Source organism: Arvicola amphibius, chromosome 7, assembly GCF_903992535.2.
Source record: "Arvicola amphibius chromosome 7, mArvAmp1.2, whole genome shotgun sequence".
Taxonomy (NCBI): domain Eukaryota; kingdom Metazoa; phylum Chordata; class Mammalia; order Rodentia; family Cricetidae; genus Arvicola; species Arvicola amphibius.
In genome coordinates this window covers 23,817,074-23,842,481 of record NC_052053.1, presented here as the reverse complement: position 1 = coordinate 23,842,481, position 25,408 = coordinate 23,817,074, and the positions used below count along the sequence as shown (strand labels likewise).

Sequence of the window (25,408 nt, the reverse complement as noted above, 5' to 3'; positions counted from 1 at the left end):
TATATTCTCTCAGCAGACAGTGACATCATGCTGATGTTTGCCTAGGGAAGGCTCTCTTGTCCAAGACATCTTACTTTTCACTACCTGGTATTGTTAAAGATGCAGGGTCATTTGTAATAGCCCAGGGACTTTCCTCAGTGTGTACTTTAGGGGTCTTGTGTGCTGGCATTGGGCAGTGTCTGCATAAGGTTTAAGCATTATCAAATCTCCTCCATTACATTCTTATTTGATGTTTTTTTGAGGGTCGGAAGCACTTAACTACATATAATAAAGTAAAATTTGGCTTGCTGCATTTAGCAGGTCATCCACTTGGATTTAAAATACTAAGATTATGACACTTGAAGCACTTAATGAGTACAAATTAGCAACCATCTTTTAGACACTGTTATACCTGGGCTTGGCTGATGTTACAATTTAAGCAAGGACCTTGCTAGTGTTCTAGAAATAAGGTACTGGATCCAGCGGATAAGCCAGTTTCCTTAACAGCTAGCTCTAAGTCTTGGACTTTTAGAGTCTATTTTCCTATTACTAGAGGGGGAGAACATCTCATTAGGCTCCCAGAAATAAGGTAGAGCCTTTGTTCCCATAGTAGTGCCTGGTCTAGAAACCTTCATTTGAATAGTCTGTTGAATCCCTTGACTGTTCAGATTCAATTAGAGATTCTCCTTCAAGCCCCTCCTTCTGATGACCCCTCTTCTTCCCCAGGTCCCACTCTTTATGGGTCACTGCAATTACTTTTAATCCCCTCTACCTCCCGGTCCATTCCAGTCATACAGCCCAAGTAGTCTCCTGTAAAACACACAGCTCCATCCTTCAGGAAGATACCCAGATGGGTGTACAAGGTGTTTCTCAGAGTTGTGCCAGCTCATATGCTAACAGTGGTGTAGTTGGGGTTTTCTTTGGGCTGCCAACCGGCTCCCAAATAAAGACACGGATACTTATTATTAATTATGAGTGATGGGCCTTAGCTTAGGCTTGTCTCTCTAGCTTAATTTAACCAGTTTCTTTTCATCTAACTTTTGCCTCGAGGCTTTTTTTAAATTAACCTTTCTTTGATTCTGTATGCACTACTTTCCCGCTTCCTCCATGTCTGACTGGCCCTGTCATTGTCTCCTTGAATCTCTTTTAATTTCTTCTTCCTTTTTCTTCCCCTGTCTCTCTTGAACCTAGATTCCTCCTCTCTCCCTCCCTCCCTCAAGTCCTGCCTATACCACCTGACTAGTTGTTGACCTTTTAGCTTTTTATTAGACCAGTCAGGTGCCTTAGGCAAGCAAGGTAAACAAATGCAACACATCTTTACATAGTTAAACTAATATTCCACACAACACAGTGATGTAGAATGCCTGCTTATATTTAGTTCAAACTCTACAGCTTACTAGAGGTGTGTTTTGAAAGAATAAAAGTAGGCATTCCCAAAAGCATAGACGAGTAAGCACCCTATTTTAAAATAAATTTTTGGCACCAATCCTTGAGACTTTTCTGCTCTGTGATCTGCTATTTATACACTTAAGAATGCTGTGGGAATCTTGCTGGGGAGTGCTGCAGTCTGTGGGCCTATCTTATAACTTGCTTAGCTTTGCTGGCCACATCTGCTTTACATAAATCTAGCTAGAGCCTCTGCCTGCAGGAATTCTTCAGCCTAATTAAAAGTTTGAGCCACAGCACATGTGCAGACTTGGAAACGCTCCTGGAAGTGACATGTGTCAGATGATGTAAGCAGTATCAAGTTAACTGCACTCTCTCTGCTTCTAGTATTTTCTAAATGCATGCCACCTCGTGTAAAAGACACAGAAGAAGGAATTGTGAAATGCTTTGTCTTCATCTTGTTCGATGTTGGAGTCTGGGTGGTAACTCCTCAGCTGGGAAGATCCTCTTGTTTCTCCTTTTACCTTGAATTTTCTCCCTCTCTGGGGATTCAAAAACTTCAAGGACTTAAAAAGAAATGCTTTAATTCCCCTGGAAGAACTTTGGATGATGGGTGAATCAACGCATAATCTCATAAGGCAAATAATATATTTAGTAAAAAAGTGAAATTATAATTAAATATACTTAAGTTTGTATTTTGTTGAGTTGTATTTCCTGTGTGTGTTTGTAGGCATGGGTTATATACACTTATGCATGGTTCATGTGAGTGTAGAGACCCAAGAACAATGGTGGGTGTCAATTCCCAGGGACCTTCTACCTTTTTGTTCGAGACAATCTGTCCTCTCATTGTTCTGGAACTTTACAACATAGGCCATCATAGCTGGCATGTCTTCCAGGGGTCTGTCTGTCCCTGCTGTCCACATGGCTGTCTCAGACTTTTTACATGTGTCTTGGGGATCTGAACGTAGGTGCTCACACTTTCAAGGCAAGGGCTTTACTGACTGAGCCATCTCCCTAGCTCCAAGTCTTATTTTTATTAATTTGGCATCTAGTTATAATTTCCAAATGGAACTTTCAAAATTTAAGACCACTCCGATTTCGTTGAAATTTTAGAATATTTTAGCAGTTATACAAAGGTTATCTTACTTGTTTTTCTTGAACAAGATAAATAAACTGTTATGTCCCATGGTTAATTATTGTGGATGTCGAAGTGCAGAATTATTTCTGTAGCTAAGGAGAAATGAACTTTGATGTTTTTGTTAGAACTTTTGTAAATGTAAATCCTCACTGTATTTTCATATTTACAGTTATGGTAGAGCTTTAGTATATAATATACATTATGACTTGTATGTCAGAAGAGCCATTAGTGTCTCCCCATTAGTGTTGGTTAGATTCATCTGGATGGGTTTTAAATTGTTGGCCCTGCACTTGGAGTTTCTGCTGCAATGGACCTGGTTTGTTGCTGATGCTGAAGGACACGCTATGAGAATCACTGACTTTGAATTCATGTGGTTTTCAGAAATGGCGAGTTTGAGATATACAAGAACACAGGGAAGGCTTTCCTTAGAGTCTAATATTCGCCCAGTTGGAAGTTGCCTTTTAAGCACACATTCTTTCTTGCCTATTTCTAAGTGTCACTTTTCCTCTGTTTAAAACCTATGGCGTTCACAGAATGACTGGTATCCCCCAGTAAATACCCAGACGCACATTGACTACTTTGATAACTTGACAGAGTAAATGAACATCCCTAGTCACTCTTGTCGTTGGATTTGGCATCAGAATTAGGAAGTAATTATAAACAGGCTCCTAAAAGATATATATATATATATATATATATATATATATATATATATATATATATATATCAGTGCCCCATGATTAGTTGTTCAGTGAGTTAAATGTGGCTCCCTACCGATTGTTGCCATTTCTATGTTCTTCATACTCACGGCCCCGAGAACGGTGTCTTACCATCGTAGATGGCTTAACCCTTCTCCCAGCAAGAACTGGAGAGAAATTAAAACTGAATTAAGCTTTTGCCAGACTTACTTGCTTGTAGCACTTAATTACTTATTAGACCCAGGAGTAGTAACTCAAAGTCCCTTTAGAGATGACTAGGGTGCATTTACTCAAGCTGGCCTTGTAAACACTTCTCAGTCAGACTCTATCCTTGTCCCTCTTTGTTTCCCTTCCTCCCGTGCTTTCTGGTGTGGTTTCTCACAGAGCAGATTGACTAAATAGCTGACCAGTCCTGGGAATCTTCCTGGTTGTTGCTTCCATCCCTGCCCTGGACACTGGGGCTATAGATGTTCAAACCTTTACTGTGTTATCAGGAATAGGTATTATTTCCATTCTTTGTTTACAAATTCACAAGAATTTCTAATTATTTTTTACAATTCAAAAATAACCAATGCCCTTTATCTAAGTTATTCTATTATTGATAAAAACCTGGGAGTCAGAAATTGGGATAAAAACCTGATAAATTAAAAAAGTAGCTGAGGAACAATCGGCTGACCCTGTTCTCCACATTTCTCAGACTGGAAAGCCCTCCGATCTCTAAATCCTTCCCTGCTACTTTCTGTGAGTCTCTCTGTCTGACACTCTGATCCTTCAACATCTCTGTGGCAAATTCTGGTCAGCTATGAACATTGACTCTGTCCTTTGATTCAAGGTTTAACTTTATTGGCAGTCTCAGAGTATCAATGCAGACAAATCTCCCGCAGTTTGTCTTAGAGTTCTGTTGTTGTGGGAAAACACCTTGAACAAAAGTTGGGAGAGAAGGAATTTTTCTCAGCTCACAGGGGCACCACCACCCTAGTGAGTGGGCCCTTCCACATCACCCGCTGACCATGAAAATGCACCGCAGACTTGCCTACATGCCAATCATATGGAGGCATTTTCTCAATTAAGATTCCCTCTTCCCACGTATGTCTCTAGCTGGTGACAAATTGTGACAAATTGATATAAAACTAGCCAGCACACTCACTTAGTTTTGAAATGTTACTTTCCCAGCTATTTCAGCTCAGTGGAAAACATTTATAATACCAAAAGTTGCTGGGCATGATAGTGTATATCTTAAGTATATCGCTCTAGGGCAGAGGCAGGAGGATCTCTGTGAGCCTGGGGCCAGTTTGGTCTTCAATTTGAGTTTCAGGCCAGCAGAGCTGCCCAGTGAGACCCTGTTGAAAGAAAGAGAGGGAGGGAGGAAGAAAAAAGAAGGGTTCATTGAATAAATCCCTGGGAACGCTCCATTTCTCACCTCATCATTTCCGTGATCTCTTATCTTTGCCCGACAGTTGGTCTGCTGATCACAGCAGACAAGAGGTACTGAAGATCACCACATTACTTGTTTCTGTCGGTCTTCACAAAGATGCCTTCACAGAGAAAATGGAGACAAGTAGAGGGAAGCTCAGTTCCTTTGGATTTAGTTTATTATGTGGTTTTAGGTTGCTCCTGCTTGCTTGACCCAGACATTGATTGCAAGGCTGGATTAGGTAACTTTCTGTCGAGCCCAATACCCTGTAAGAAAGGTGTTCTAAGCAGGCAGGCTAGGGGATTGAGTGCAGCTGTGGGCACGCTGAGTCTGAGTCTATTGGAGGACACTCTGTTCATGTCTTTCGTGTTCTTTCATGACTTTCATGAAACTGAGCTCTTGGCTATTGAGTCAGATGCTTAGTCTAATGAAAAGCCTTCATTAAAGTGTCATAGTCCACTAAGCTCCCAATGCACACTTCCTAGGAAAATCAGACAGCCCTTAAAAAAAAAAAAATACCTAGACTTTGAGATAAGAGCAATCAGGACCCTGAACCTGAGTCCTGAGCCAGGTTTTGTACCGTACCATGTTGCCTGAAATTGCTGTTGTTTTTGATAAACCCACGAACAGCCTCCTCTCTAAACAGTTAATACTAGGGGAAGGACAGGTGAGCAGGCTCAGCAGGTGACCTGTGTGGCTGGTTGAGTGCGGGGAAGGGAGGGGGCTTAAGGAGGTCCCTCAGGTGGTGCTCCTCCCTTCTAAAGTCACGGACACAGCTGGGGTGGGGCCCAGCAGGGCCTGGAGCAAAAAGAGCAGATCATTCAGGGGAAGTGGGAGTGTGGAGGAGGCCTGACTTGGTCTCTATTGCCGCCTCTCCAGAGATCGCTCCTCATCCTGAAAGACTTAGAAAATGTGCAGGAGCCCCAGCTTCAGCCTGAACGTTTTTCCCTCCGAGCTGCACTGTGACGTGTGGATCTTGAAAAGACTGCTGATAAGAATAAAGAGCTGTAAGTTAGAGGGGACAGACTTGAATTTCCTTTTGAATCCTATTACTTTGGTTGCCCGCTGCAGTTGAAGAACCCTGTCTTGGGTGCAGGCAGAGCAGCTGAGGAGTCTTGATCAGCCCCCCAGCTCTGAGTCTGCCTTCCTGTACAGTGTGACCTTGACCCTGAATGGCCTTGTCAGCTTTGGGCCGCTGCCCTGACCAGGCTTATTCTGGTTTGACTCCATTGTGCATTTATGTCTGTGTTTTTGTCTCAGTACCCTGTAGAAGCAGGTATTCAGAAAATAAGGAATGGGGGATGTTACCCTCTTGGATATTCTTCCTGGAATTTCCCATTTCTAGAGTTCTTTGCAGCCATGTTTCCATAAATGCCTGACACCCCAGGCTTCTTAATTACTCTTGTGTTTAGTTCCTGACCTTCCTTGGTAATGGAGTGTCTACTGCCTGAGTTTTTGTTTTGTCTTTTGTTTTTAGATCTGAGTAATTTTTTAAGTTTTATCCGTATGCCTGTTTTTTTAACCCAATAGTAATACTTTATAAATTTGGAGTCATCTAGCATCTTGAGGGAGTATGAAAGGATTTAGGGTAGTATTTTTCCTTCTAGCTAATGTGTTTCCATAAAATTTGGCCAAGAAGTTTCCATGGGTGTAATTTCACTTTGCATGTTCTTAGGGTAGATAAGCCAGATGACTGCTGGTTTAAAATGTTTATTTTTTTCCTTAGGGAAGGTACATGAGAAGTGGTCAAAACAGAACTTTGTAGGTGTGCCCTGAAAGCTCTGTTGTACAGTTATCCTTTACAGTTAAATTTCACTAGAGGGCACTTGTTGATTTGCACCGCTACTTCAGAGTATTAGTGAGGGGCTATCCAAAGCCTGGGGAGAGGGAGGCGATTTTCCTGGTTGGCATCAAACCTGTCCACTTCCAAAACCCCTTTGCTGTTTCTTTTACTTTGGAAACCAAAGTCAGATGCCATCACTTTGACATTTTGCATTTTGTTAAATTATCTTCTCTGCATATTCTTCAGTGGGGCAGTGTATTGACCCATGAATGATTGGTTTCACAGATGAGATCAAGAAATAGAAATTCAAGTCTGAAGACACAACTAGATGTAACTGTTTCTCAGTGTTTCTCTCTGGGTCTTGACCACTGTTTAGATTTGAGATAGTAGTGGGGTAACTCTTTTAAGATGAGGTTTCAGTAGCTGCTCATGGTAGCTGTTAGCCATAATTAAAACCAGGTGGTTAGCTGTCACCGTGGTGAAGCTCACCTGGGTACCACAAAACCAGGACTCCGTCATGGCCGCATGAGCGCACTCCACCTGACTCTGAGGTGTTTGATTTGACACTTTCCCAGCCACCCCTCACTTCCTCATTTTGAAAGATTATTGCTCGAGTGAGTAACCATCACAGAGGCACAGATTTGGTGAGGCATGTTCCCCAGTTCATTTGTAATCAGCGTGAAGAAAGTGTTTGTCACCACTATGGGAAAAGCAGAGGGATACTCTGAAGTAAGGGAGTAGTGTTTGGGGTGTTGGGATCCATAGAACTTTCTTGAATGTAGCATGCAGTATGAATAAAAGCTCTCCAGACGTTGGCTAGTGGGCGTGTACAATGTGGTGTGAGCCTGCTTTCCCTGGGTAAGCTCCCATCTTGACTGAAGGATCCTTAGCCCCACCCCTGCTGTGGGCTTGCTCTACCTGACCTTTGTATAACTCTGCCCCAGGGTAGCCGTTGCCTTTCCTAAAGGTGACGTCCAGTCTTCCCTACCCAAAGAGCATTTTAGCCCTGAAACCATTTCTATAAATATTAAAAATGGAGATAAGATGCCAGTGAGGGAAAGTTGGAAGCAATTCCTAGCTCCCGAGAACATTTCTAGCATGGAATTGCAACAGCTTAAAGGGACAGGAAATTAGGGAACTGGTGCTGAGACCCAGCTGTTCCCAGTGCTGGAGTGACTCAGACAGGAGAGAAGATTGTTGGGCTATAAAGTGACCAGATTGCCTTTCGGTTTCTTTTTCTGCCCCACCAAGGTGCCAGATTGCTCTGTTTTCACCAATTGTAAATTAAATGCCTTATTTATTATAGTATCTGATGTTCAAGTTCTATATGTTGCTGTAATTCTTCTGAGTTGTGAGCGCACACACATCTATGAAGATAGAAGGAACTTTAGACAGTCTGTAATCCTACGAGGCTGGTTGAGCATCACACTTGTGTGTGTGTATACACACACATGCACACACACTTGTATTTTAATTGTTGAGAGATTCTGAGGTAGCTTGGACAACCATCTAAAAACGTGTTTTTTGAGATCTGATTATATCACGTTAATTTAGAATTTGCAATGACAAATTATGAGTTTGTAATAAGTGTACTAGACTGAAAGTTTCTTTGCATGCAGTAAGTCAAGTATTAAGCAAAAATTTAAAAGTAGCAAAGTTATGAGATGTAAATATAATTAAGTCTTTGGAGTACTTTACCATGTTCTCAGGATAACCAACTGCTGCCTTTCCTCTCGTCACTATATCAGGGTACCAATGTATCTTTATTGGCGTAGCAAATGGAGTCTTTAAAATATGAAGTAAGGAAGGCCTTTGATTTTCCTACTCATCCTGGTCAGGGATGTCTGAGGACACTGAGGTACACTTGAGACTCTGATTACAGCTCATTTTGCATCATTGCTAGAAGGACAGCTCGGATTGACGAGAGTCCTAGTCAAGCATTTCACGGCGCAGGCAAGAATGAAGCAAGACTGGTGTGGCCCCATTGCGCCATGGGCTGCATTATGTCCTAGTACTGGAATGCAGCTTCCTTGACTTGCGGTTATTTCTCTGAATTCTTCCTGTAAGAAACTAAAAGGAGACGGGTTGCTCAACTAGAATAATCAAAGGTGAAATGTGATTCTTTCTGATATTCTCAGTGCCAGGTAATGAACAAAAGACTTCTTCAAGGTGGTTCCGTGTGTCTGACTCTGAGCAGCCCAGTGTATTAAACATTTGCTCCTGACTGACAGTGGAGTGCCAGTGTCTGTCTTAGTCCCTCAGATAGGAAGCCTGCTCTGTCAGCAGCCGTCCCATCCCATAGCTCAGCACAGGTGTCAGACACAGGCAGAAGACAGGGGTCCTGCTCTTCAAGCTCAAGTCTGAGGAGATGACGGGATATTTTAAGAGAAGAAGCAAATGGGTGACGATGAACATCATGGTGCTTAAAGGCGAGCTGTGCTGGTTGGCCAAGAGCCCAGGCATCCAACACAAAACCAAAGGCCATGGAAGATGACTTCTTCAGCAGGATTGGCTTATAAAGATGTGTAGAGAAAAACAGAAATGGCTTAGCAGTGCAGGTACAGTCAATTTGGATTTACCCTTGTGTATGGACTTTAAAATGACAGCCAGAGCGTGGGTGGGAGCTGTAGTGTGGAAGGCCATGCTGAGAGGGATCTGAGCATGAGCATTCCACCTCAGAGACCAGAAGATGCAGAGAGATTCTTTCCGAATTATTACTTAACTTTTGTCTTTGATTATTTTAGTGATTTCTTTACTAAACACCCATGCTTCCTTGCTCTCTCTCCACCTCTTCTCCCTCCTCTTGTCCTGGGTCTTTTCAACACGCCAAGATCGAATCCAGGACCGTGGACTTGGTAAGCGTGTATGTACTCTCCCAAAGAGCTTCATATCCAGCCTTCCCACGCCATTCTTCGTTCTCCAAACTTCAGCTCGATTGCTGTTACAGAAAAGATCGCAGAGTGGCGCAGGAGGGCCTCTGTGGGCCGGAGCCAGGCAAAGGGAGAGTCCTAGAGATTGGCAGGGTTCGCATGCTAAGGTAGGCAGACCCTGTGGCCGTCCGCTGAGCCCCTGTGACCAGGAGGCATGGTGCTTTCCTTTCAGGGCCCTTGGTTTTCACTGCATTTGTATCTTGTTGATCAGAAGAGCATTTTTCATTAACTTAACATTCACAGTTTTATTTGAATGCTATAATTTACTAGAACTTCAAAACAGCATTAAGCCCTTTAGAAGAAAATTACATTTTGCAGTCAGCTGTGTCACCTGACTGACCTCCTCTGGCAAGTGGAAATGGGTGTATATGAGAGAGGAGGGAGGGGCGGAAGAGAGCGAGTTGGGAAAACAAAACATTTTTGTTTTCAGTCTTCTTTTCGCAGATGCATTTCCACAAATATATCCATCTCGCTCTAAACCAAATTTTGAAAGTTTAAGAAAAACAACTCATGAAATCATGTACAATAGCTAAAATATCAGTTGTATGAAAACCGGGAACAAAGCCTGGCGGGAGTGGCGCACACCTTTAATCCCAGCACTCGGGAGGCAGAAACAGGCGGATCTCTGTGAGTCTGAGGCCAGCCTGGTCTACAAGAGCTAGTTCCAGGACAGACTTTAAAAAAGCTGCAGAGAAACCCTGTCTCAAAAAACACAAAACAGAAACAAACAAAAAAAGGAAAGAATGGTCTAAGTTATAGCTTAGTTTTTGAAGAGTATTGCACTGCACACTGTAGAGAAGTTGTTTTTGGTTCTCGGTACAGGTTTTTAGACAGTGTGTCTGTATCCTATTACATGCACATTATACAGGAGACCTAAAAATAACTGTATTTTGATGAGAACAAGCAATCAGTTAAAATGTACAAACTAGGGATAATGTACAAAGTAGTCTCTTTCATCATATAAAACATAAGGAAATGTAGCCAGGCCTAGTGGGGCACGCCTTTCATCCCAGGACTCGGGAGGCTGAGGCAGGCGGATCTCTCTGAGTGAGTTTCAAGACAGTCAAGACTACACAGAGAAACCCTGTCTGGAAAAACAATCAGAAACCCTGTTATTCTGATTCTTGGTTTTGGAATTGTACTTTTTATAAAATTTAAGTGTGTTATTTTTTTTTAAGCAAAAGTTAAAAAAATAGACTTGTGATATTCTGAAATTAAGATAATATATTCTGCAAAAAAATGATTCAAGCTAGTGAATTGAGAAAGGATGGAGTTTCTTTAGTGCGATTGTGGTAACACTGTGATACATGATCGCAGCCATTATCAGACGGGTGTTGGCATGTAGAATGTGCTGCCTGGATGGACAGCTCCTGCCAGGCGGTGTGCCTAAGTACTTTATCTGCCCACTGTAACTGTTCATTCTGGGGATGTATGTAGCTGTTCTTAACACGCTGAACTCTAGTGTGACTAATAGGAGTGTTGTGCGCGGACGCCGACCTTCTCGTCCTAATGGTTTTATGGCAGTGCTGTCAGTGTCCGAACTGGCATGGACGATGCTCACAACCTGACGCTCTCCCGAGAACCCTGAAACCACAGTGCTGAAGATGTCGTCAGTCACAGTTCTAAGACCTAGGAGTGACGTCTGCCCCACCTCACAGTCCCCCTAAACCCTGCCAAGTCTCAGAAAGCCTGCAAAACGGCAGCTCCCTGCCCCCATACTCAAAACCACACCTACAGAGACTTAAAGGCCTCATAAGGAAAAGCTGTGATGTTGTCGGGTTCTCCTCCCCATCTCTTCTCTGGGAATGCAATGACAGCTCCCAGAACAGCAGCCCCTGCCCGCAGGAGCCCAGCGAGTCCCTGGGAAGCAATAGCTGTTGAAACTGTTGCTTGCCCTGCCTGTGAACATCAGAGTCACAGAAGTTCTGTCTAAAAGACCGCTATTTTCTCTTGTACTTTCTTCAGAAAGCTGCTTGATGATGTTAAATGTGAGTATGTGCTAGGCTCTTTGAAAACTGGCATTAAGCATGCAGCGGCAGAGATGTCCCCTAATCCAGCCTGCTGACACAGGGCCGAGAGCAAAGGCGTTGTTGCTGTTAGAGTGTACTGCATCTTCTTCTTCTTCTTCTTCTTCTTCTTCTTCTTCTTCTTCTTCTTCTTCTTCTTCTTCTTCTTCTTCTTCTTCTTCTTCTTCTTCTTCTTAGTTTTCTCTTCTACTCCCAAGAGCTACTTTAAAGGCTGTAAATTATTAAAAGCGTATTACTTAAATCAGTATTATTAAAAGAGACATTAAACATATGTGTAATTAATGTTTGATGATTTTCCAGCTCCAAGCTGTCAGCTTTCCTCTCGACCTGTACATTTCATTTACGGAAGTGCCTTACACCTTGCCGTCTGCCTTACACTGGATGGGGTTAAGCAGGCTGTAACATGTTCCAGATGAGGAATTGATCTGCTCAGCCACTTACTAATAATGTCTGTTGTATACCTAGCCTAATTCCGCATAAGTGCATGTGAAAAAATAATTAAAACTTGAAGCAGCCTGGTTCAGACCAGGTTCTTTTTCTAGAAAATCATTCATTCCTACGATTACTAACCAAGCTTTCAAAAGCTTAGGACCCATCTTATAGATAAAACACAAATGCACACTTACTCTGTTGGCAGGAACCTTTACCTTTCATTTAAAAAGTAGAGCTTTATTCTTTCTGCCTGGCAGCCCTCCTTTTCCCTTTCCTGCCTAGCTATTGGCCACTCAGCTTTTTATTAGATCGATCAGGTGCCTTAGGCAGGCAAGGTGAAACGGATGCAACACATGTTTATATAATAAACACACCATTGTCAAAGCACCATCTTAGTTTGCTTTCTATTGCTGAGATAAACACCATGACCAAAAGCAACTCGGTGAGAAAAGGTTTATTTCAGCTTTCAACTCTCAGGTCACGATCCATCATCAGAGGAAGTCAGGGCAGGAACTCCAAGCGGGAACGTGGAGGCAGGAACTGAAGCAGAGGCCTTGGAGAAAACCTCCTGGTTTGCTCAGCCTGCTTTCTTACACACTCTAGGACCAGCGGTAGCACCACCCACAGTAACCTAAGCCCTCCCAAATCATCATCAATCAAGAAAACACCCCCACAGATTTGGTGCAGTCAATTGGATGAAGCATTTCCTCAATTAAGATTTCTTCTTCCCAGATGACCCTAGTGTGTGTCAAGCCGACATAAGAACTAACAAGCACAGTACTTAATTCCTGTTTTTATTTTCGTATGCTGCCAACATTGATGTGTTGGTGTCAGATGTCAGTTGTGAAGGATAGAACATTGTTTCTTCCTAATGACAGGAACTCATTGCTGCTTCTGCTAGTCACGTGGAAGGATTTCCCAGCCTGTGTTCCTTTGGCTCAGAATGCTAACAGAAAGAGAAAGGGGGGGGGGGCTATGGTAAATCCAGGTGGAGGGCTTGGGGTTGGTTTTGGTGGTAGATCATGTGCTTTGGATGTGCAAGTTCCTAGGTTCGCTCCAAGCATATGTGTGTGTGTGTGTGTGCGTGCGCGCGCGTGCGCGATTTTTCAGGGTCTTCATTGTGCCACACACTAATGACTCTGAGACTTTCCGGACACCAAACGCCAGGTCTCTTACGCACACGAAGCTTCTGCAACAGTCCAGGCATTGTGTGCTGCTCCCATGCTCCAAGGACTGCCAGTGCAGGGGCTTAGTTTTCCCATCATCACAGGGATAGCAGAGTGTGGAGATGCCCACAGCACTACCCAGGTTTGCTGACCGTAGCAGCTTAATTCTGAGAGGCAATAAACCATTCACACTTGGAGGATTTTAAATTACAAATGAATTAATCTGTAACAAATTGAAGCCCTGTGCAGGCTATCTGGAGTCTCAGGCAGCACACTGCAAAGACACTCAGGTAGTCCACGAGGGAAGAAGAGCCAATGTCATCCGTTAGGAAGACAGCCACTAAGGAAGATGGAAGCTGTCACCACATCGCACACTTTTACATTCCATAAGCCTGTATAAGTATTAAGTGCTCAAGCCCTCAATTAAACAGTCTTTTTAATTGCCTTTAGTAATTCAGGTATCAACCACCATATTTCTAAGTCTCCGTATGTGTGCTGCTCGTGATTTCATTACACCTCCATCTTCACTAATACCGTCATTAGAAATGAAAAATCGGTGAAGAGCACAAACCTTTGAGCAGATTGAGTTTGCTGTGACTTACGATGCCTCTAATTGCCAGTCACATGAAGCCACGGTCAATGGAGATGAGAAAATCTAGACCTACGGCAAAATTTTAAGTGAAAAAGCTTTAAAAAATTAAAAACATAGGTGGGCTGTTTCCCACCTGGGCCCCATTGGTACCTGCTGGCCATTGTGTGCGCTGAGTTCCTCAGTTCTGGGAGCTGCATTTTATTGTAACAATTTACTAATTTGTCTTTTGTTGCGTTTTAGATTCCAAATAGATTGATGGTCAGAATCTTTATTTTAAACAGTACCTATGCTATAGTGTCACATATAAAAATTTCTTTTCAGAAAAAGAAATTAGCACATAAAGTGCTGTTTTTTAATCTTACGATATTTAAAATATGTAAATTGTATTTTACTTCTCTGTGGTCCTGGTGGGTGTATCAGCTTGAAACCCTTACTCAGTGTGTGACAGTGGCTTAATCAGTAACCCTTTTCTTTCTCAGCTTTCCAAGTTGTTAAGGAGGTTGCTCTGCCCGTCTTGCCTAGCTGGGCTCAGCGGGCCACTGCAGTCAGGCATAGAATTGGTCAGGCCATGATGGTCTGAGAGGGAAGGGATGTTTGCCTTCTTGGCTGGGATGACTGGGATGGCTCCCTCCACACATCTGAGCTTCCTCACAGAACCCTGACCAAACGGTTCCTAAAGAAGCAACTGGTAGACCTCCTCAGCTGTAGTCTCTGATATTTCAATAAGGTCACACTTGTGCTTTTGGTCAAAGCAAGTCATGGACAAGTAGAGGGTGAGCCCAGGGCTGTCTCTCCTAGAGGCTCTTTGGACTGCCAGCTCCTGCATAATGACACTGAGACCTCTTATAAATTATGAAATCTTGGCCTTAGCTTAGGTTTGTGCCCAATAAGCTTTTAAAACTTAAATTAACCTGTTTGTGTTAATCTGTGTTGTGCCATGTGGCTCATCATCTCTCCTCAGTACGATACGACTTCCTCTTCAACTGGCTGATGAACCTAGAATCATTCCCAGAGTTCCTATCTCTGCCTGAAATCCCACTTATACTCTTCCTACCTAGCTATTGGCTGTTGAGCTCTTTATTAAGCCAATCAGAAGGTGCCTTAGGTGGGTGAGGTTAAACAGAAACATATCTTTACACAGTATTCAGAAAGATTATCCCAACAGTTCATCTAACAAGTTCCTGATGCAAAGGGTGGGTCAAGGGCTGGCTCTCCTTAGAGGCTCGTCCAAGTCTCCGTCTTTCCCCAAGTTAAGGAAGGACATTGGTACACTTTATTTTTGACCCCGTATCACACCTCTCATGTTGGTACCACAGAGAAGTCGAGTCTCCTGAGATTTAGTTTTCTTTTGTTTTAAATTTTCCTCCAGGCCGGGCGGTGGTGGCGCACGCCTTTAATCCCAGCACTCAGGAGGCAGAGGCAGGCGGATCTCTGAGTTCGAGGCCAGCCTGGTCTACAAGAGCTAGTTCCAGGACAGGCTCTAGAAACTACAGGGAAACCCTGTCTCGAAAAACCAAAAAAAAAAAAAAAAATTTCCTCCATCATATTTGTGATTTGTTGGCAGAACTCCCTGTAAGGATTATTCTAACTTTCTGAGTTTTGGTGTTTGCTAAAGTGCCTTTATTTAGCCGAGTGTGGTGGTGCACATCTATAATCTCAGCCCTCAGGAAGCCCAGGCAGGAGGATTTCCAGTTCATCGTCACCTTTGAACAAACTTGATGAGTTTGAGGCCAGCCTAGGTTATATAGCGAGACCCTACCTAAAACACAAAAATCAACCAGAAGAAAGCCCTTGTTGCCTTCATGATACCTGGTGGTATTAAAACTTTTGCTGTATTTTCTGTAATTGAGAACAAGTTCATTACCAAACTGATTCTCATTTCTTTTTTTTTTCTTGCCCCTGAACTAACATTTTGGATCTTTATCTACAGAATCCAGGAACTTTGTGATCTCATCATGAAAACCTCTCAGATATTATTTTGCCCTTCATTCTGTCAGCCAGACTTACTTCCTTTAAACCTCTAGCTCGATTTCCTTCAACACCTCTGGCTTCTCTCTCCCTATACACACTTCTCATGTGACCACTGTGAGTGTTGGTGCCATCCGCTCTTTATTGTCTTTGTTTAGGGACAGTGCTCTTCCTGGGCAGCAATTCTAGGCTTCCTGTCTGCTTTTGTGTGCGGAAGCTGCTTGGGCACCTCCTGTGGTAGCTGTCCACCCACCTCCTGGTCCTCTAAGCTCTGCTGCTAGAGACACTGTTTACCAGGCTCTGTGTCCTCACCGCTCTCCAGATGCCCAGCCTGCCTCTGTTATGGCAGGGTTTCCTCTGGATGCTTTAGCATGGGTCTGAACCTGTTCTCTTTCTGACATTTTGGCACACTGATGGCATTTTTGAAATTTCTAGACTGAGTTCATTTTTTTTTATCTTAAAAAAGAGAAAATGCCTCTTAGCTGTCTGATGGAGCCGTGAGCTAGAGAAGAGGGTTGTGTGTGCCCCTCCCACCTCTTAGGCCACCTCTGGAGTTCCAGCTGCACTCTTGATCTGTGATTACCTCATCCTGTCCTTGTGTACATTAAATTCTAGGCACCATTCTTAATTGTTACGGCTCCCTTTCCTCACTTTTCCCCTCAGAATGATACCTGTAGATCACAAATACCTCAGGTCCTTAAAACAAAACCCCTGGGCCCTGGAGTACCTTCCAAAAGGGAATGTCCTTTCTTCTGTTTGTTCTTCATGAGAGGTGAGGTGCTTTGGAGAAGAGTGGGAAACAGCTGTGTAATCCGTGTTTATCGAGGGTCCATTCCTGTTTGTTATGAGCAGTTGTGCAGTACTGTGCCGCAGGGGCTTGGCCGGCACTGCTCCGCACCAGAGAGCCCCACACACGCACACAGTGTCAGTGGCCACTTTAACTGTTCTTCACTTTCAGAAAGTACCCATTATTGGATAGTGCGGGGGATGTGGGGACAAGACGTTTGAGTCTTAGGCCTCTTTTTTTTATTAATTAAAATAGTTAAAAATGGATAGCATAGCTATTAATCTGGGAAGTGTCACTATGTTGCTCATAAATTTGCAGCTATTCAGTGTTTCTATTTCTGGGTCATGTCTAGCATCATAGACTCTATCCTGTTAGTCTTTTTTTCTTTGTATGTGTGTTTGCATGTATGTGGGTAAAAGTGTGTTTGCACGTGCATTTTTGAAGCCTGAAGTTGGTATCGGAAATTGGCCATTCTTCTACCTTATACTTTGAGGCAAGATCTCTCAATAAATCCAGAGCTCGCTGCCAGTTCAGCTAGTCTGGCTAACTGGCCAGCTTTCTCATTCCGGAACACCTCTGTCTGTTCCTTCCACGTCTGTGCCCGCCCAGGTCAGAGTTTCCGGTGGACACTCGTGCTCTTTACCTGGCTTTGGATATCTGAACTCCAGTCTTCTTATTTACACAGCAAGTACTTTTAACTGCTGAGTCTTCTCCCCGGCCCTAATCCATTAGTCTTTAACCTTTTTCACTTAATTTTTTTAAAGGCCACAGAAGAGTGAATTGAAAAAAAAATACAATTAAAAGAATAGCTAGAATCCAGTGTGTCCTGCATAATTAGTTCTCCGGTCAGCCACTAGTGCAGAGCACAGACCCACATGAGATTTCGCTCCCGCCATGCACATAGAGACAGCTGCTGCTCTCATATTCTCAATGGTCTTTTTTTTTTTTTTTTTTGCTACTTATGAATGCATGTAACTATGTTCTCTAATAATTGGTTTTATTTTACTTGTTTTAAACTTTGCCCAACTGGATTTCCACTCTGTATTCTTTCGCAAGTTTGCTTTCTTTGAGTGTTATAATTGGGAGGATATTTTTGTTTTATAGAGGCTTAGGTTTATTTATGGGTTGTAGTGAAATATATCACATTAGTATACTAAGATGTATTTATTCTACTGACACTGGTCACTTGAGCTATTGGCAATTTATGGCTTTTTAAAAGTACTAGAATATCTGTCCAAGTTCTCAGGGGCAAGAGAGTTTCTACCTAATTGAGAATGGGATTACTGAAGTATGGGGTGTCTGTGTATTGCAAAAACGGTAAGCCCGCTTCCATGCTTAACAACCAGCAGCTCATGGTAGTTGCCTTCTGCTTTCTTTGCTAAACTTGGGAGTCAAGTGTTTTGTTCTTGCGGTACTTGTGTGTTAATAGCACGTTGCATTGTTAAGTTGCATTTTCTAGTTACTAATAGAATTGAAAATTTCATTATCAAGTTACCTAGCTATCATTTCTTTGTAAGACCTTATTGAAATCTTTTGCTTAAATGTCTTGCAACGATCTCCTTATTAAATCCCTAAATCAAAACATTTCGGCGTGCATAGATTAATCTCTAGGATTACTGTATGACTTGGCATATAGCTCAGTGCTGTATAGTTTATTGCCAATAAGTACATATTTTTGGATGAACTGTGTGTTTTTCAGTTAGCATTTATCTACCTTAATTAATCCTTCTAAAACACTTGAGGTTTTGGTACTTCTTCTATTTCCAGAATAGAATATTTCAAAGCTGGAACGGGGTAGTTAAGTAGTACTTTAGATTCTAGCATGGAGTCCATATGGTCCTGAAGATGCTCACCTCAATAGGCACATTCTCAGTGTCCTAGGGCTGTGCTTGCTTCTGCAATATTATCCCAGCATCATTATAAACAAAGAGAAACTGATCTTACGTATAGTATTAATAATTTTTCTTATTTTTAGTATAAACATTTTTCATTCTTGTGCTTAAACATTTTCATCGTCCTGTGTCATTCGTGTCTTTATATATTTGAATCAAATTTTAATGTTTACATGGATTTTTAAAAATTCTCTTAATTCTTAAATATCACTATTTTATCTTAAGAACTTGCACATAAATGTATTGTTGTTCTTGTCAACATGTTTTCCTGAGTGTTCTAAATGAAGTCAGAAAATACATTTTATATTTTACACTATCATCTCAAAGTTGGAAAAAACATAGAATCCAACTTTTTACTAGTTTGGTGGAAAAAAGTATAGTAGGATAGTTTGCCTAAGACTTATCAGGAAGGCAATTAGAAGGGAATAAAGATGAAAAATCTAGTATTGAGTCTTATAAATTTAGCAGAAATGACTTTGTGCAATAGTATCATCTGCAATAAATTATTTGTACTGGGTCATAAATTGCCTTATATTTTATTCATAAACTAAAAAGAAAGCTTCACCCCATCACACTAGAGTTTTTAAGACTTGCCAGTTCAAGCACAAAGAAATGCCCACTAGCCAGTTGGAGTTCAGTGTGGGAAAACAGCCCTGAACACAAGTAATACTGACCCAGTAATTTCCGAGTAAAGCTTCTATACCTTTGCTAAATCCTCCCTTGAAAACCCTTAATTTCTCAGCTGCTTCCAAAAAATGGAGAATGTTGAAGGTCGCTCAAGAGTGGAGTCTAACAGCATAACCTACAAGCCCCACATGGACGCACACACCTGTAATCCTGAACTTGAGGGCAGAGGCAGGAAGAGCATTGGGTGCAGGGTGTTATTCCCTCCACACAAGCGAGCTTCCTGGTCTCCAGCCTCTCTCGGAAGGGACAGTGTAGTGTAGCTGACAATGTCCAAAGACTCATGGGCGACTTCCTAACTACAGGGAATGTGGAAGTTGTTCTAGTGTCAGCTTCCGTTTCCTGCTTCTACCGCAACACCTCAAACTAGCAACCCTGTTCCCCTCCAACTAGCAACCCTGCTCAGTTACTCATATTTAGGCTGCAGGCCTCTCAGGATGGGGAAGTGCCCACCTTCAGGGACAGTCAGTTATTGAACCACACTTCTAAAAGGAAAGAGCTTCCTGAGTTTCCCCCGTGTCTTCAAACATTAATGGATAGCAATAGAGCCATTATTCGAATTTGATTCCATGTGTAAAAATAGAATATAGGATAACACACTTTTCTTACAGAGCTGTTTTTAGCCTGGCTTTCAGGATTGTCACATAAAGAGCCATGTTTGTCCATAGCAGTCCTTCACAGGGTCAGAGGATCTGCTTGTCTGCACAGGCCTCAGCTTTAGGTCAGCCTTCTCTTTTCTTGCTTGTTTTAGTTTTGTTATTTGGTAAACTCAGTATCCATCTTAGTTATTGAAGATTTTAAACATTCTGCATGTTATTTATGACATCGGTGAAGGTTTTGGTTAGGATTGGGTCAAGTTCAGAACTTTGACATTGCGTTAGAGTCCTCTATAGACTGATGTGTTTCATTCAGGTATTTATAGTTCAAATCAGCAGTTACCCTCATTTCAGCCCCATTTCTGTTATTATAGTATCATAGGGGACTATGATGGCATGGCAGTGTGCATGCCTCACTAGAATTCAGTACACTGCATTGCCATGGTTACACTGCCAAGGAAGGAAGTTAGACAAGCTTAATGTGACTTCCTTGACACACCTCTTAGTTCTCACAAATCACTCTTGGAGAACATTCTCTGAAGAATCCCACCCAGCCTCCCCGCCACCCCTCTCATCTGTAACGTGAGAAACCTACCTTCTCTTTTCTAAAAATGTTGCATGGCATTTTCTTCTTCCATTTTCCTGGCACAGCTTCCATGTTTCTTTGGAAAGTCCCGAAAATGACTGAGTGTTCTCGGGTCTGCAGTCTGCGGTCACTCAGACCTGGCAGGTTGTACTCGCTGAGACAGACACAGCTGTGGGTCTCACTGTCTCTTAGCTATGCATGGTCACTGTTTTTGGTTTTTGTGAGACAGGGTTTCTCTGTGTAGCTTTGGAGCCTGTCCTGGAACTCCCTCTGTAGACCAGGCTGGCCTCAAATTCACAGAGATCCACCTGCCTCTGCCTCTCTAAATACGGAGATTAAAGGCATGTGCAACCAACACCCAGCCCTGCTTTGTTTCTTTTGTTTTTTCCCCTTACCAGTGGAAAGAGTTGTTAGCATTCTTTGACCCTACTCGTCATAAATATTCATCTTTGGCAAAAAGAGGAGTCAGCTTTTTTTTTTTTTTTTGAGCTTCACTGAGCTTTATTTCCAACTCATTAATGGTTCTGTGATTATAAGAATGATAAGAAAAACAAGAAGTCGTCTTAACTGTGAGGTTTCTTGTGGATTATGGTACTTAAGGATTGTTACAGAGAGGCCAGTGTCTCCACTGTCCACTCGGTAGCTGTTCATGATCATTTACCTGCGTTCTGGTTATTGAAGGCTCAGAATAAAGCAGCCTCGCCAGGAAAGCCCTTCTAGGGCTGTAGTAGTTTCCTCGTGAGCACGCTCTTTGAACCTCTGTCGCCTTCAGTGCTGTGCCATCATTTGTCTCTTGTTGACTTTGCCTTCTCTGATTCATAATTTGCTGCATCAGTGAGACGATGAGCCATGCTGCCTCCCACCTCCAATCCCTTTCCCCGCTACATAGCATGGGAGTGAGCTTAGCTGTGCTCTGAAGATGCTGCTCATCACATTTCAGTAAGCTGGGCCCTTATAAACATCACAAAACAGAGTACAGTACACTGCCAGAGACACAGTAACACAGCTCGGTATCTTTCTTTACACTCAGTGTGTCCTGGCTATAACGGAATAAATACTTTGCTTTTTTTTCTACTCTTTACTTGCCGATTTTTTTTTTTTTTTGAACTTTTCATCCCGGCATGTTGGCTGTTTTATATTATGCTCTTGACATTTAAATTTCTTGGGTTTGGGCATTGTTTGTTTCATTGTTGCATAATAACATTTTTGTGTTTCACAACCATCTGTTAATTTTAAGGTGTGTGGTTTTCCCCCACTCAACGGCCTTGACTGCTACCCTAGGCTGTCTGTGTGGTAATTTTTTTCTTCAATAGAGCTGGTGATGTTATTTTTGATAAGGACTTGGTAAAAGTAGAATTCTGTCCAGCTAATCTTTTGAATGTGCTTTACATCTTAATAAACACATTATAAAAGATAAAGAGCGCCATAAAAATCATTGACTTGTGTTGTCTAGAAAGTAGCACGTTCATTTTTAATTACTGAAGCATGCAGGGCTAGAGGAATGATGCTTTGCCTCAGTGCTCCCGGGCTTTGATCCCAGACTCATCTGATCCAAGGAGGAAGCCCCTCCTTCCAGTCCCAGGGGAGAGCATCATCTTGTAGGTCAGGGTCAACCTGATGCTTATGTACCACGAAACCAAGGGCTCACCTGCCAGGGCAGGCACAAGAAAACCTCAGGAGCGTGGTTTCATCGGCAGTATGCACAAACGCACCCATCGGACCCACTGTTCATTTACCTGTGCCTAAAGGATGTCGAGAATGAGACCCCCATCAGCCGAAACCCAGAGGCCACACCCTCTCTGCTAACCCAGAGGTCAGGATGGAGTGGAGTCAGTTGAGTGTCCAGGTCTTTGAGTCTTCCCTTTTCCTTAGAGCATTTGGAAAAGAGCAGCTGGTAGTTAAGGGAATGGGGGAATTCCCAGATCAAAGGATAGATATGAACACCATAGAGGTTAATTTGAAATAAAAATGCAGAGCGATATTTAGAATGAACTATGAAGAGCGTTGACAGAAATATTTACGATGTTAGCCACCTCTATATTAAGGGGAATGGCATGTCTAATGAATCTGGGCTTTCGGGTAGTCTAGGATTTGGTGGGTTTGCCTAATGATAAGAAGTGGGAGGCATCACAAAGGTGTCATTTGTGTATTCATTTATCCAACAGGGTTGTTTATATGAAGCATCAGTCTTGTGGTATGATACATGTGGTTTTTCAAGGAGACATATAAATAAGTTACTAAAGCATTTGTAAATCTAAATGGCATCCTTTCCTGCTTATTTTTTTTTAATTTGTAGAATGTCTATATAAGTTAGGTAAGTCTTCTGGTAAACATGGGAGAGTTGTCTTAGGAGAGGCATTGCAGTTCCTGTCAGGGGCCTTGGGCTCTGACAACTCCCAAGGCCTTGCCCTCTTTAAGAGGTAAGATTACTTAAAGAAAAGCAGGTCATGAGAGCCCCCCTGGGGTGTCCTCGCAAGTTGTTAAGGCACAGAGTTTGTTTTCAATACCATAGAATTTTATTTGTTAGCTTTCAAGCTTTTCTTGAGTTTCAAATTCCTTTTATGAGTCTGTTGTCTAAGCTTCTGCAATCGATAAAGTAGTTTTCTGTCAATTCATGTTTGTAGATGTCTTTTGTGTACATACTTCCTAGAAAACTGAGTCATTTGAAGAGCCCTCCTCCAGCCCTTTTAATGTCACTTTATATGATGATGTATTTATTCTTTTGTTACTAGAGTTAGCAGCACTCTGTAGAAGTCCACTGAACTTCCTAGGAACCAACTACATTGGGGCTCCTCAGCAAATCCCAGTCCCCTGAGGCACTCAGGAAGCAGCGTTAACCCTTTGCCTGCTTGATTGCAGGAGGAATGCCCGCCCCTGAACAGGCCTCACTGGTGGAGGAGGGGCACCCACAGACCCACCAGGAAGCTGTCTCCACTGGCCCAGGCATGGAACCCGAGACCACAGCCACCACTATTCTAGCTTCCGTGAAGGAGCAGGTACACCCTTTCATTGAAATTTGCAATGACATTTCTTCAATGCCTTTAAAAATTAATCTTTGGATGTGTTTTCAATTTGTCTAACGTCCTTGATGCCTTCACGTTTTCTAATTATAAGGTGTTTACATCCCTGAGTACATTGGGATGACTGGCATGTAGAGCTGCTCCAGCTGCCAGTCAGCATCGGAACATGCAGGATACTTGTGCGTCTGCAAGTAAGGACAACCTTGATGGTGATCGGTGTCTGTCTCCCCCATTGCAGAGTGTGTGCATGCGCGCAGAGCTGTGTGCAGCGTCTCTCACAATGCTGTCCATCAGGACCCTGGCCTGTGCTGTCTAGATGCTCTGAGCATTTTAACCTAGGAGCTAGGATTGTCTCTGTGGTTGGGGGTGGGGGTTACAAGTTGTATTTGTTTGTTTGTCTGAATCCTAGTAGTTCATTTTGTGAGCTCATGTTCTAAAGTTTGTCACATGTGTGTATTTGCTCCCATCTCGTGTCTATGTTGGTTTATAAGGCACTAATACTTTGTCCTTTCAACCCAAGCGGCCTTCTAAGTTAGGCCTTGTCTGTACTACTTAGAGAAACTGGGGCTCTCAGATTTAATTTTTAAGATTTAAAGGCTTAATAAGGTACATGCAGATGTATCTGTCCTCTAGGGATAGTGTTCTACCTGCCTCCAAAAGGATTCATGCGCCCTCCGTGAAGGTTATTCTGCTCGAATAATATATTGGTTCTTTTTTTTAAAATCTAACAATTAAAATACCGGGTGTTTTTTATATCAAGAGATGCAAACTGAATGTTGTAGTGTTTCCCAAACTAGCGTCTGCAGCACACAACACTGACGATGGCAAAGGATGAGGGGACATTAGCCTCCCTTAATTCACCATTTGCCCGAAGCAGGAACTCTGCGTGGGATTGTTCCATACCTGGCATTAGAGCTCTGTTTTAAAGAAAAGCAGTTTTAGAAATTATTCCAATAAGACTGTCAGAATGAGTTTAGAACACGACAGAGTCAGAGTTTAAAGGACCAGCGCCAGAGTTCGGTGGTAGGGTACTTATTTTGTTTCATTTGGGTTTTTATAACTTACTTATTTTTATTTTATGTACTTTGGTATTATGCCTGCATATATTTCGGTGTGAGGGTATCAGATCTTTGAGTTACAGACAATTGTGAGTTGCATGTGGGTGCTGGGAACTGAACCGCGGTCCTCTGGATGAGATGCCCTTAACCTCTGAATCATTTCTCCAGCCCAGGTGCTTGTTTTACATGCCTAATACTCTAGATTTAATTCCCATTGCTGTCAAAAAAAATTAAAGCTAGTAGAATGTTTTCGTTTACTCTGGACTTCAGTGAGGAGAAGTGACTTTTGCTGTAGCCCTCGGTGGCTGTCAGGGTCTGACCTAAGGAGCAGCAAGGTGAAAAGGGGCATGTGCACTCTTCTGAGGAAACCCATGGGAAATTGATCAAAATGCCCAGAACTCAGTGCAAACTGGACACCACGTGCACAAAACGTGGCAGCAGGGACACTGACTTTTGCCTGGAAACTAGACAGCTGTGTGTTGAAGATCATAGGGAAAGCTGCTGTGATCTCTCTCATCTAGGGTGTTCTGTGCTGGCCTCAGATGACTTTAAAATTGTATCTTTTGGTGATACATTGTATCTGAATGGATTGTTTTGTGGGATTTTGCGAGTTGGATTCCAATTTCTCCAGGTAGCAAAGGGTGGTACTTGCTATGTATTGAAAGAATCATCATCTGTCATCCAGATAACTTAGTTATTTGAAAGACACACTACTATCTTTCTTTACATGTCCTAAGGAGTTTGAGTTCATTAATACACATTTGTGTATCCATACATAGTTTCTTTTCAAAACTGTCAGTACTCAGTACTTAGGATTTCAATCATTTCCCTCCAAGAACCCCATCTGTCTCGTGTATAAGAAACATGTCTGGTTTTAAATAGCTAACTATATCTTCCATAAGATTTTCCAGAAGTAGGCAACATATACTTGAGTAAAAGCTTCTTGGTACTACCATGAAACATACCATTTTCTGTTATCTACCCAATGGGATAGAGCACAGGAATAAATAATGCTGATTGCCTTCTGATTCTAAGTTGAATGTTGAACTGCTAGTCAGAGTAAACTCTAAGCCTACATGTTATACACCAGTGAAATGATCGCTGCTGGTAATGTCATATATCAAAGATCAGTATTCTTAGATGGGTCATATAATTACTTAGAAAGCCTTGTTGCCTTCCCCTGATCCTAGCTGTGTATGATCGGGTCAGTTCTGCTGTCCCCCGGGGATAGGCCTGGATGGATGGTGGCACCATCTCAGTAAGGCCCTCGTG

The 25,408-nt window shown here is 42.5% G+C and overlaps 1 protein-coding gene across 17 annotated transcripts in view; it reads left to right on the top strand.

Moving 5' to 3' along the window:
- The window catches only part of Pkp4 (plakophilin 4), a 208,534-nt gene that overhangs the window by 44,230 nt on the left and 138,896 nt on the right, over positions 1–25,408 (top strand). For 14 of the 17 annotated variants that reach the window (XM_038336226.1, XM_038336235.1, XM_038336233.1 and 11 more), the window contains exon 2: positions 22,918–23,054. The exons of 2 other annotated variants lie outside the window; for them this stretch is intronic. In XM_038336226.1, coding sequence (XP_038192154.1) covers positions 22,923–23,054 — 132 coding nt within the window. In that variant the 5' untranslated portion in view covers positions 22,918–22,922. Of the gene's footprint in view, positions 1–22,917; positions 23,055–25,408 lie in introns of those variants that run through there. One more of the 17 variants, XM_038336227.1, reaches the window with a different exon arrangement.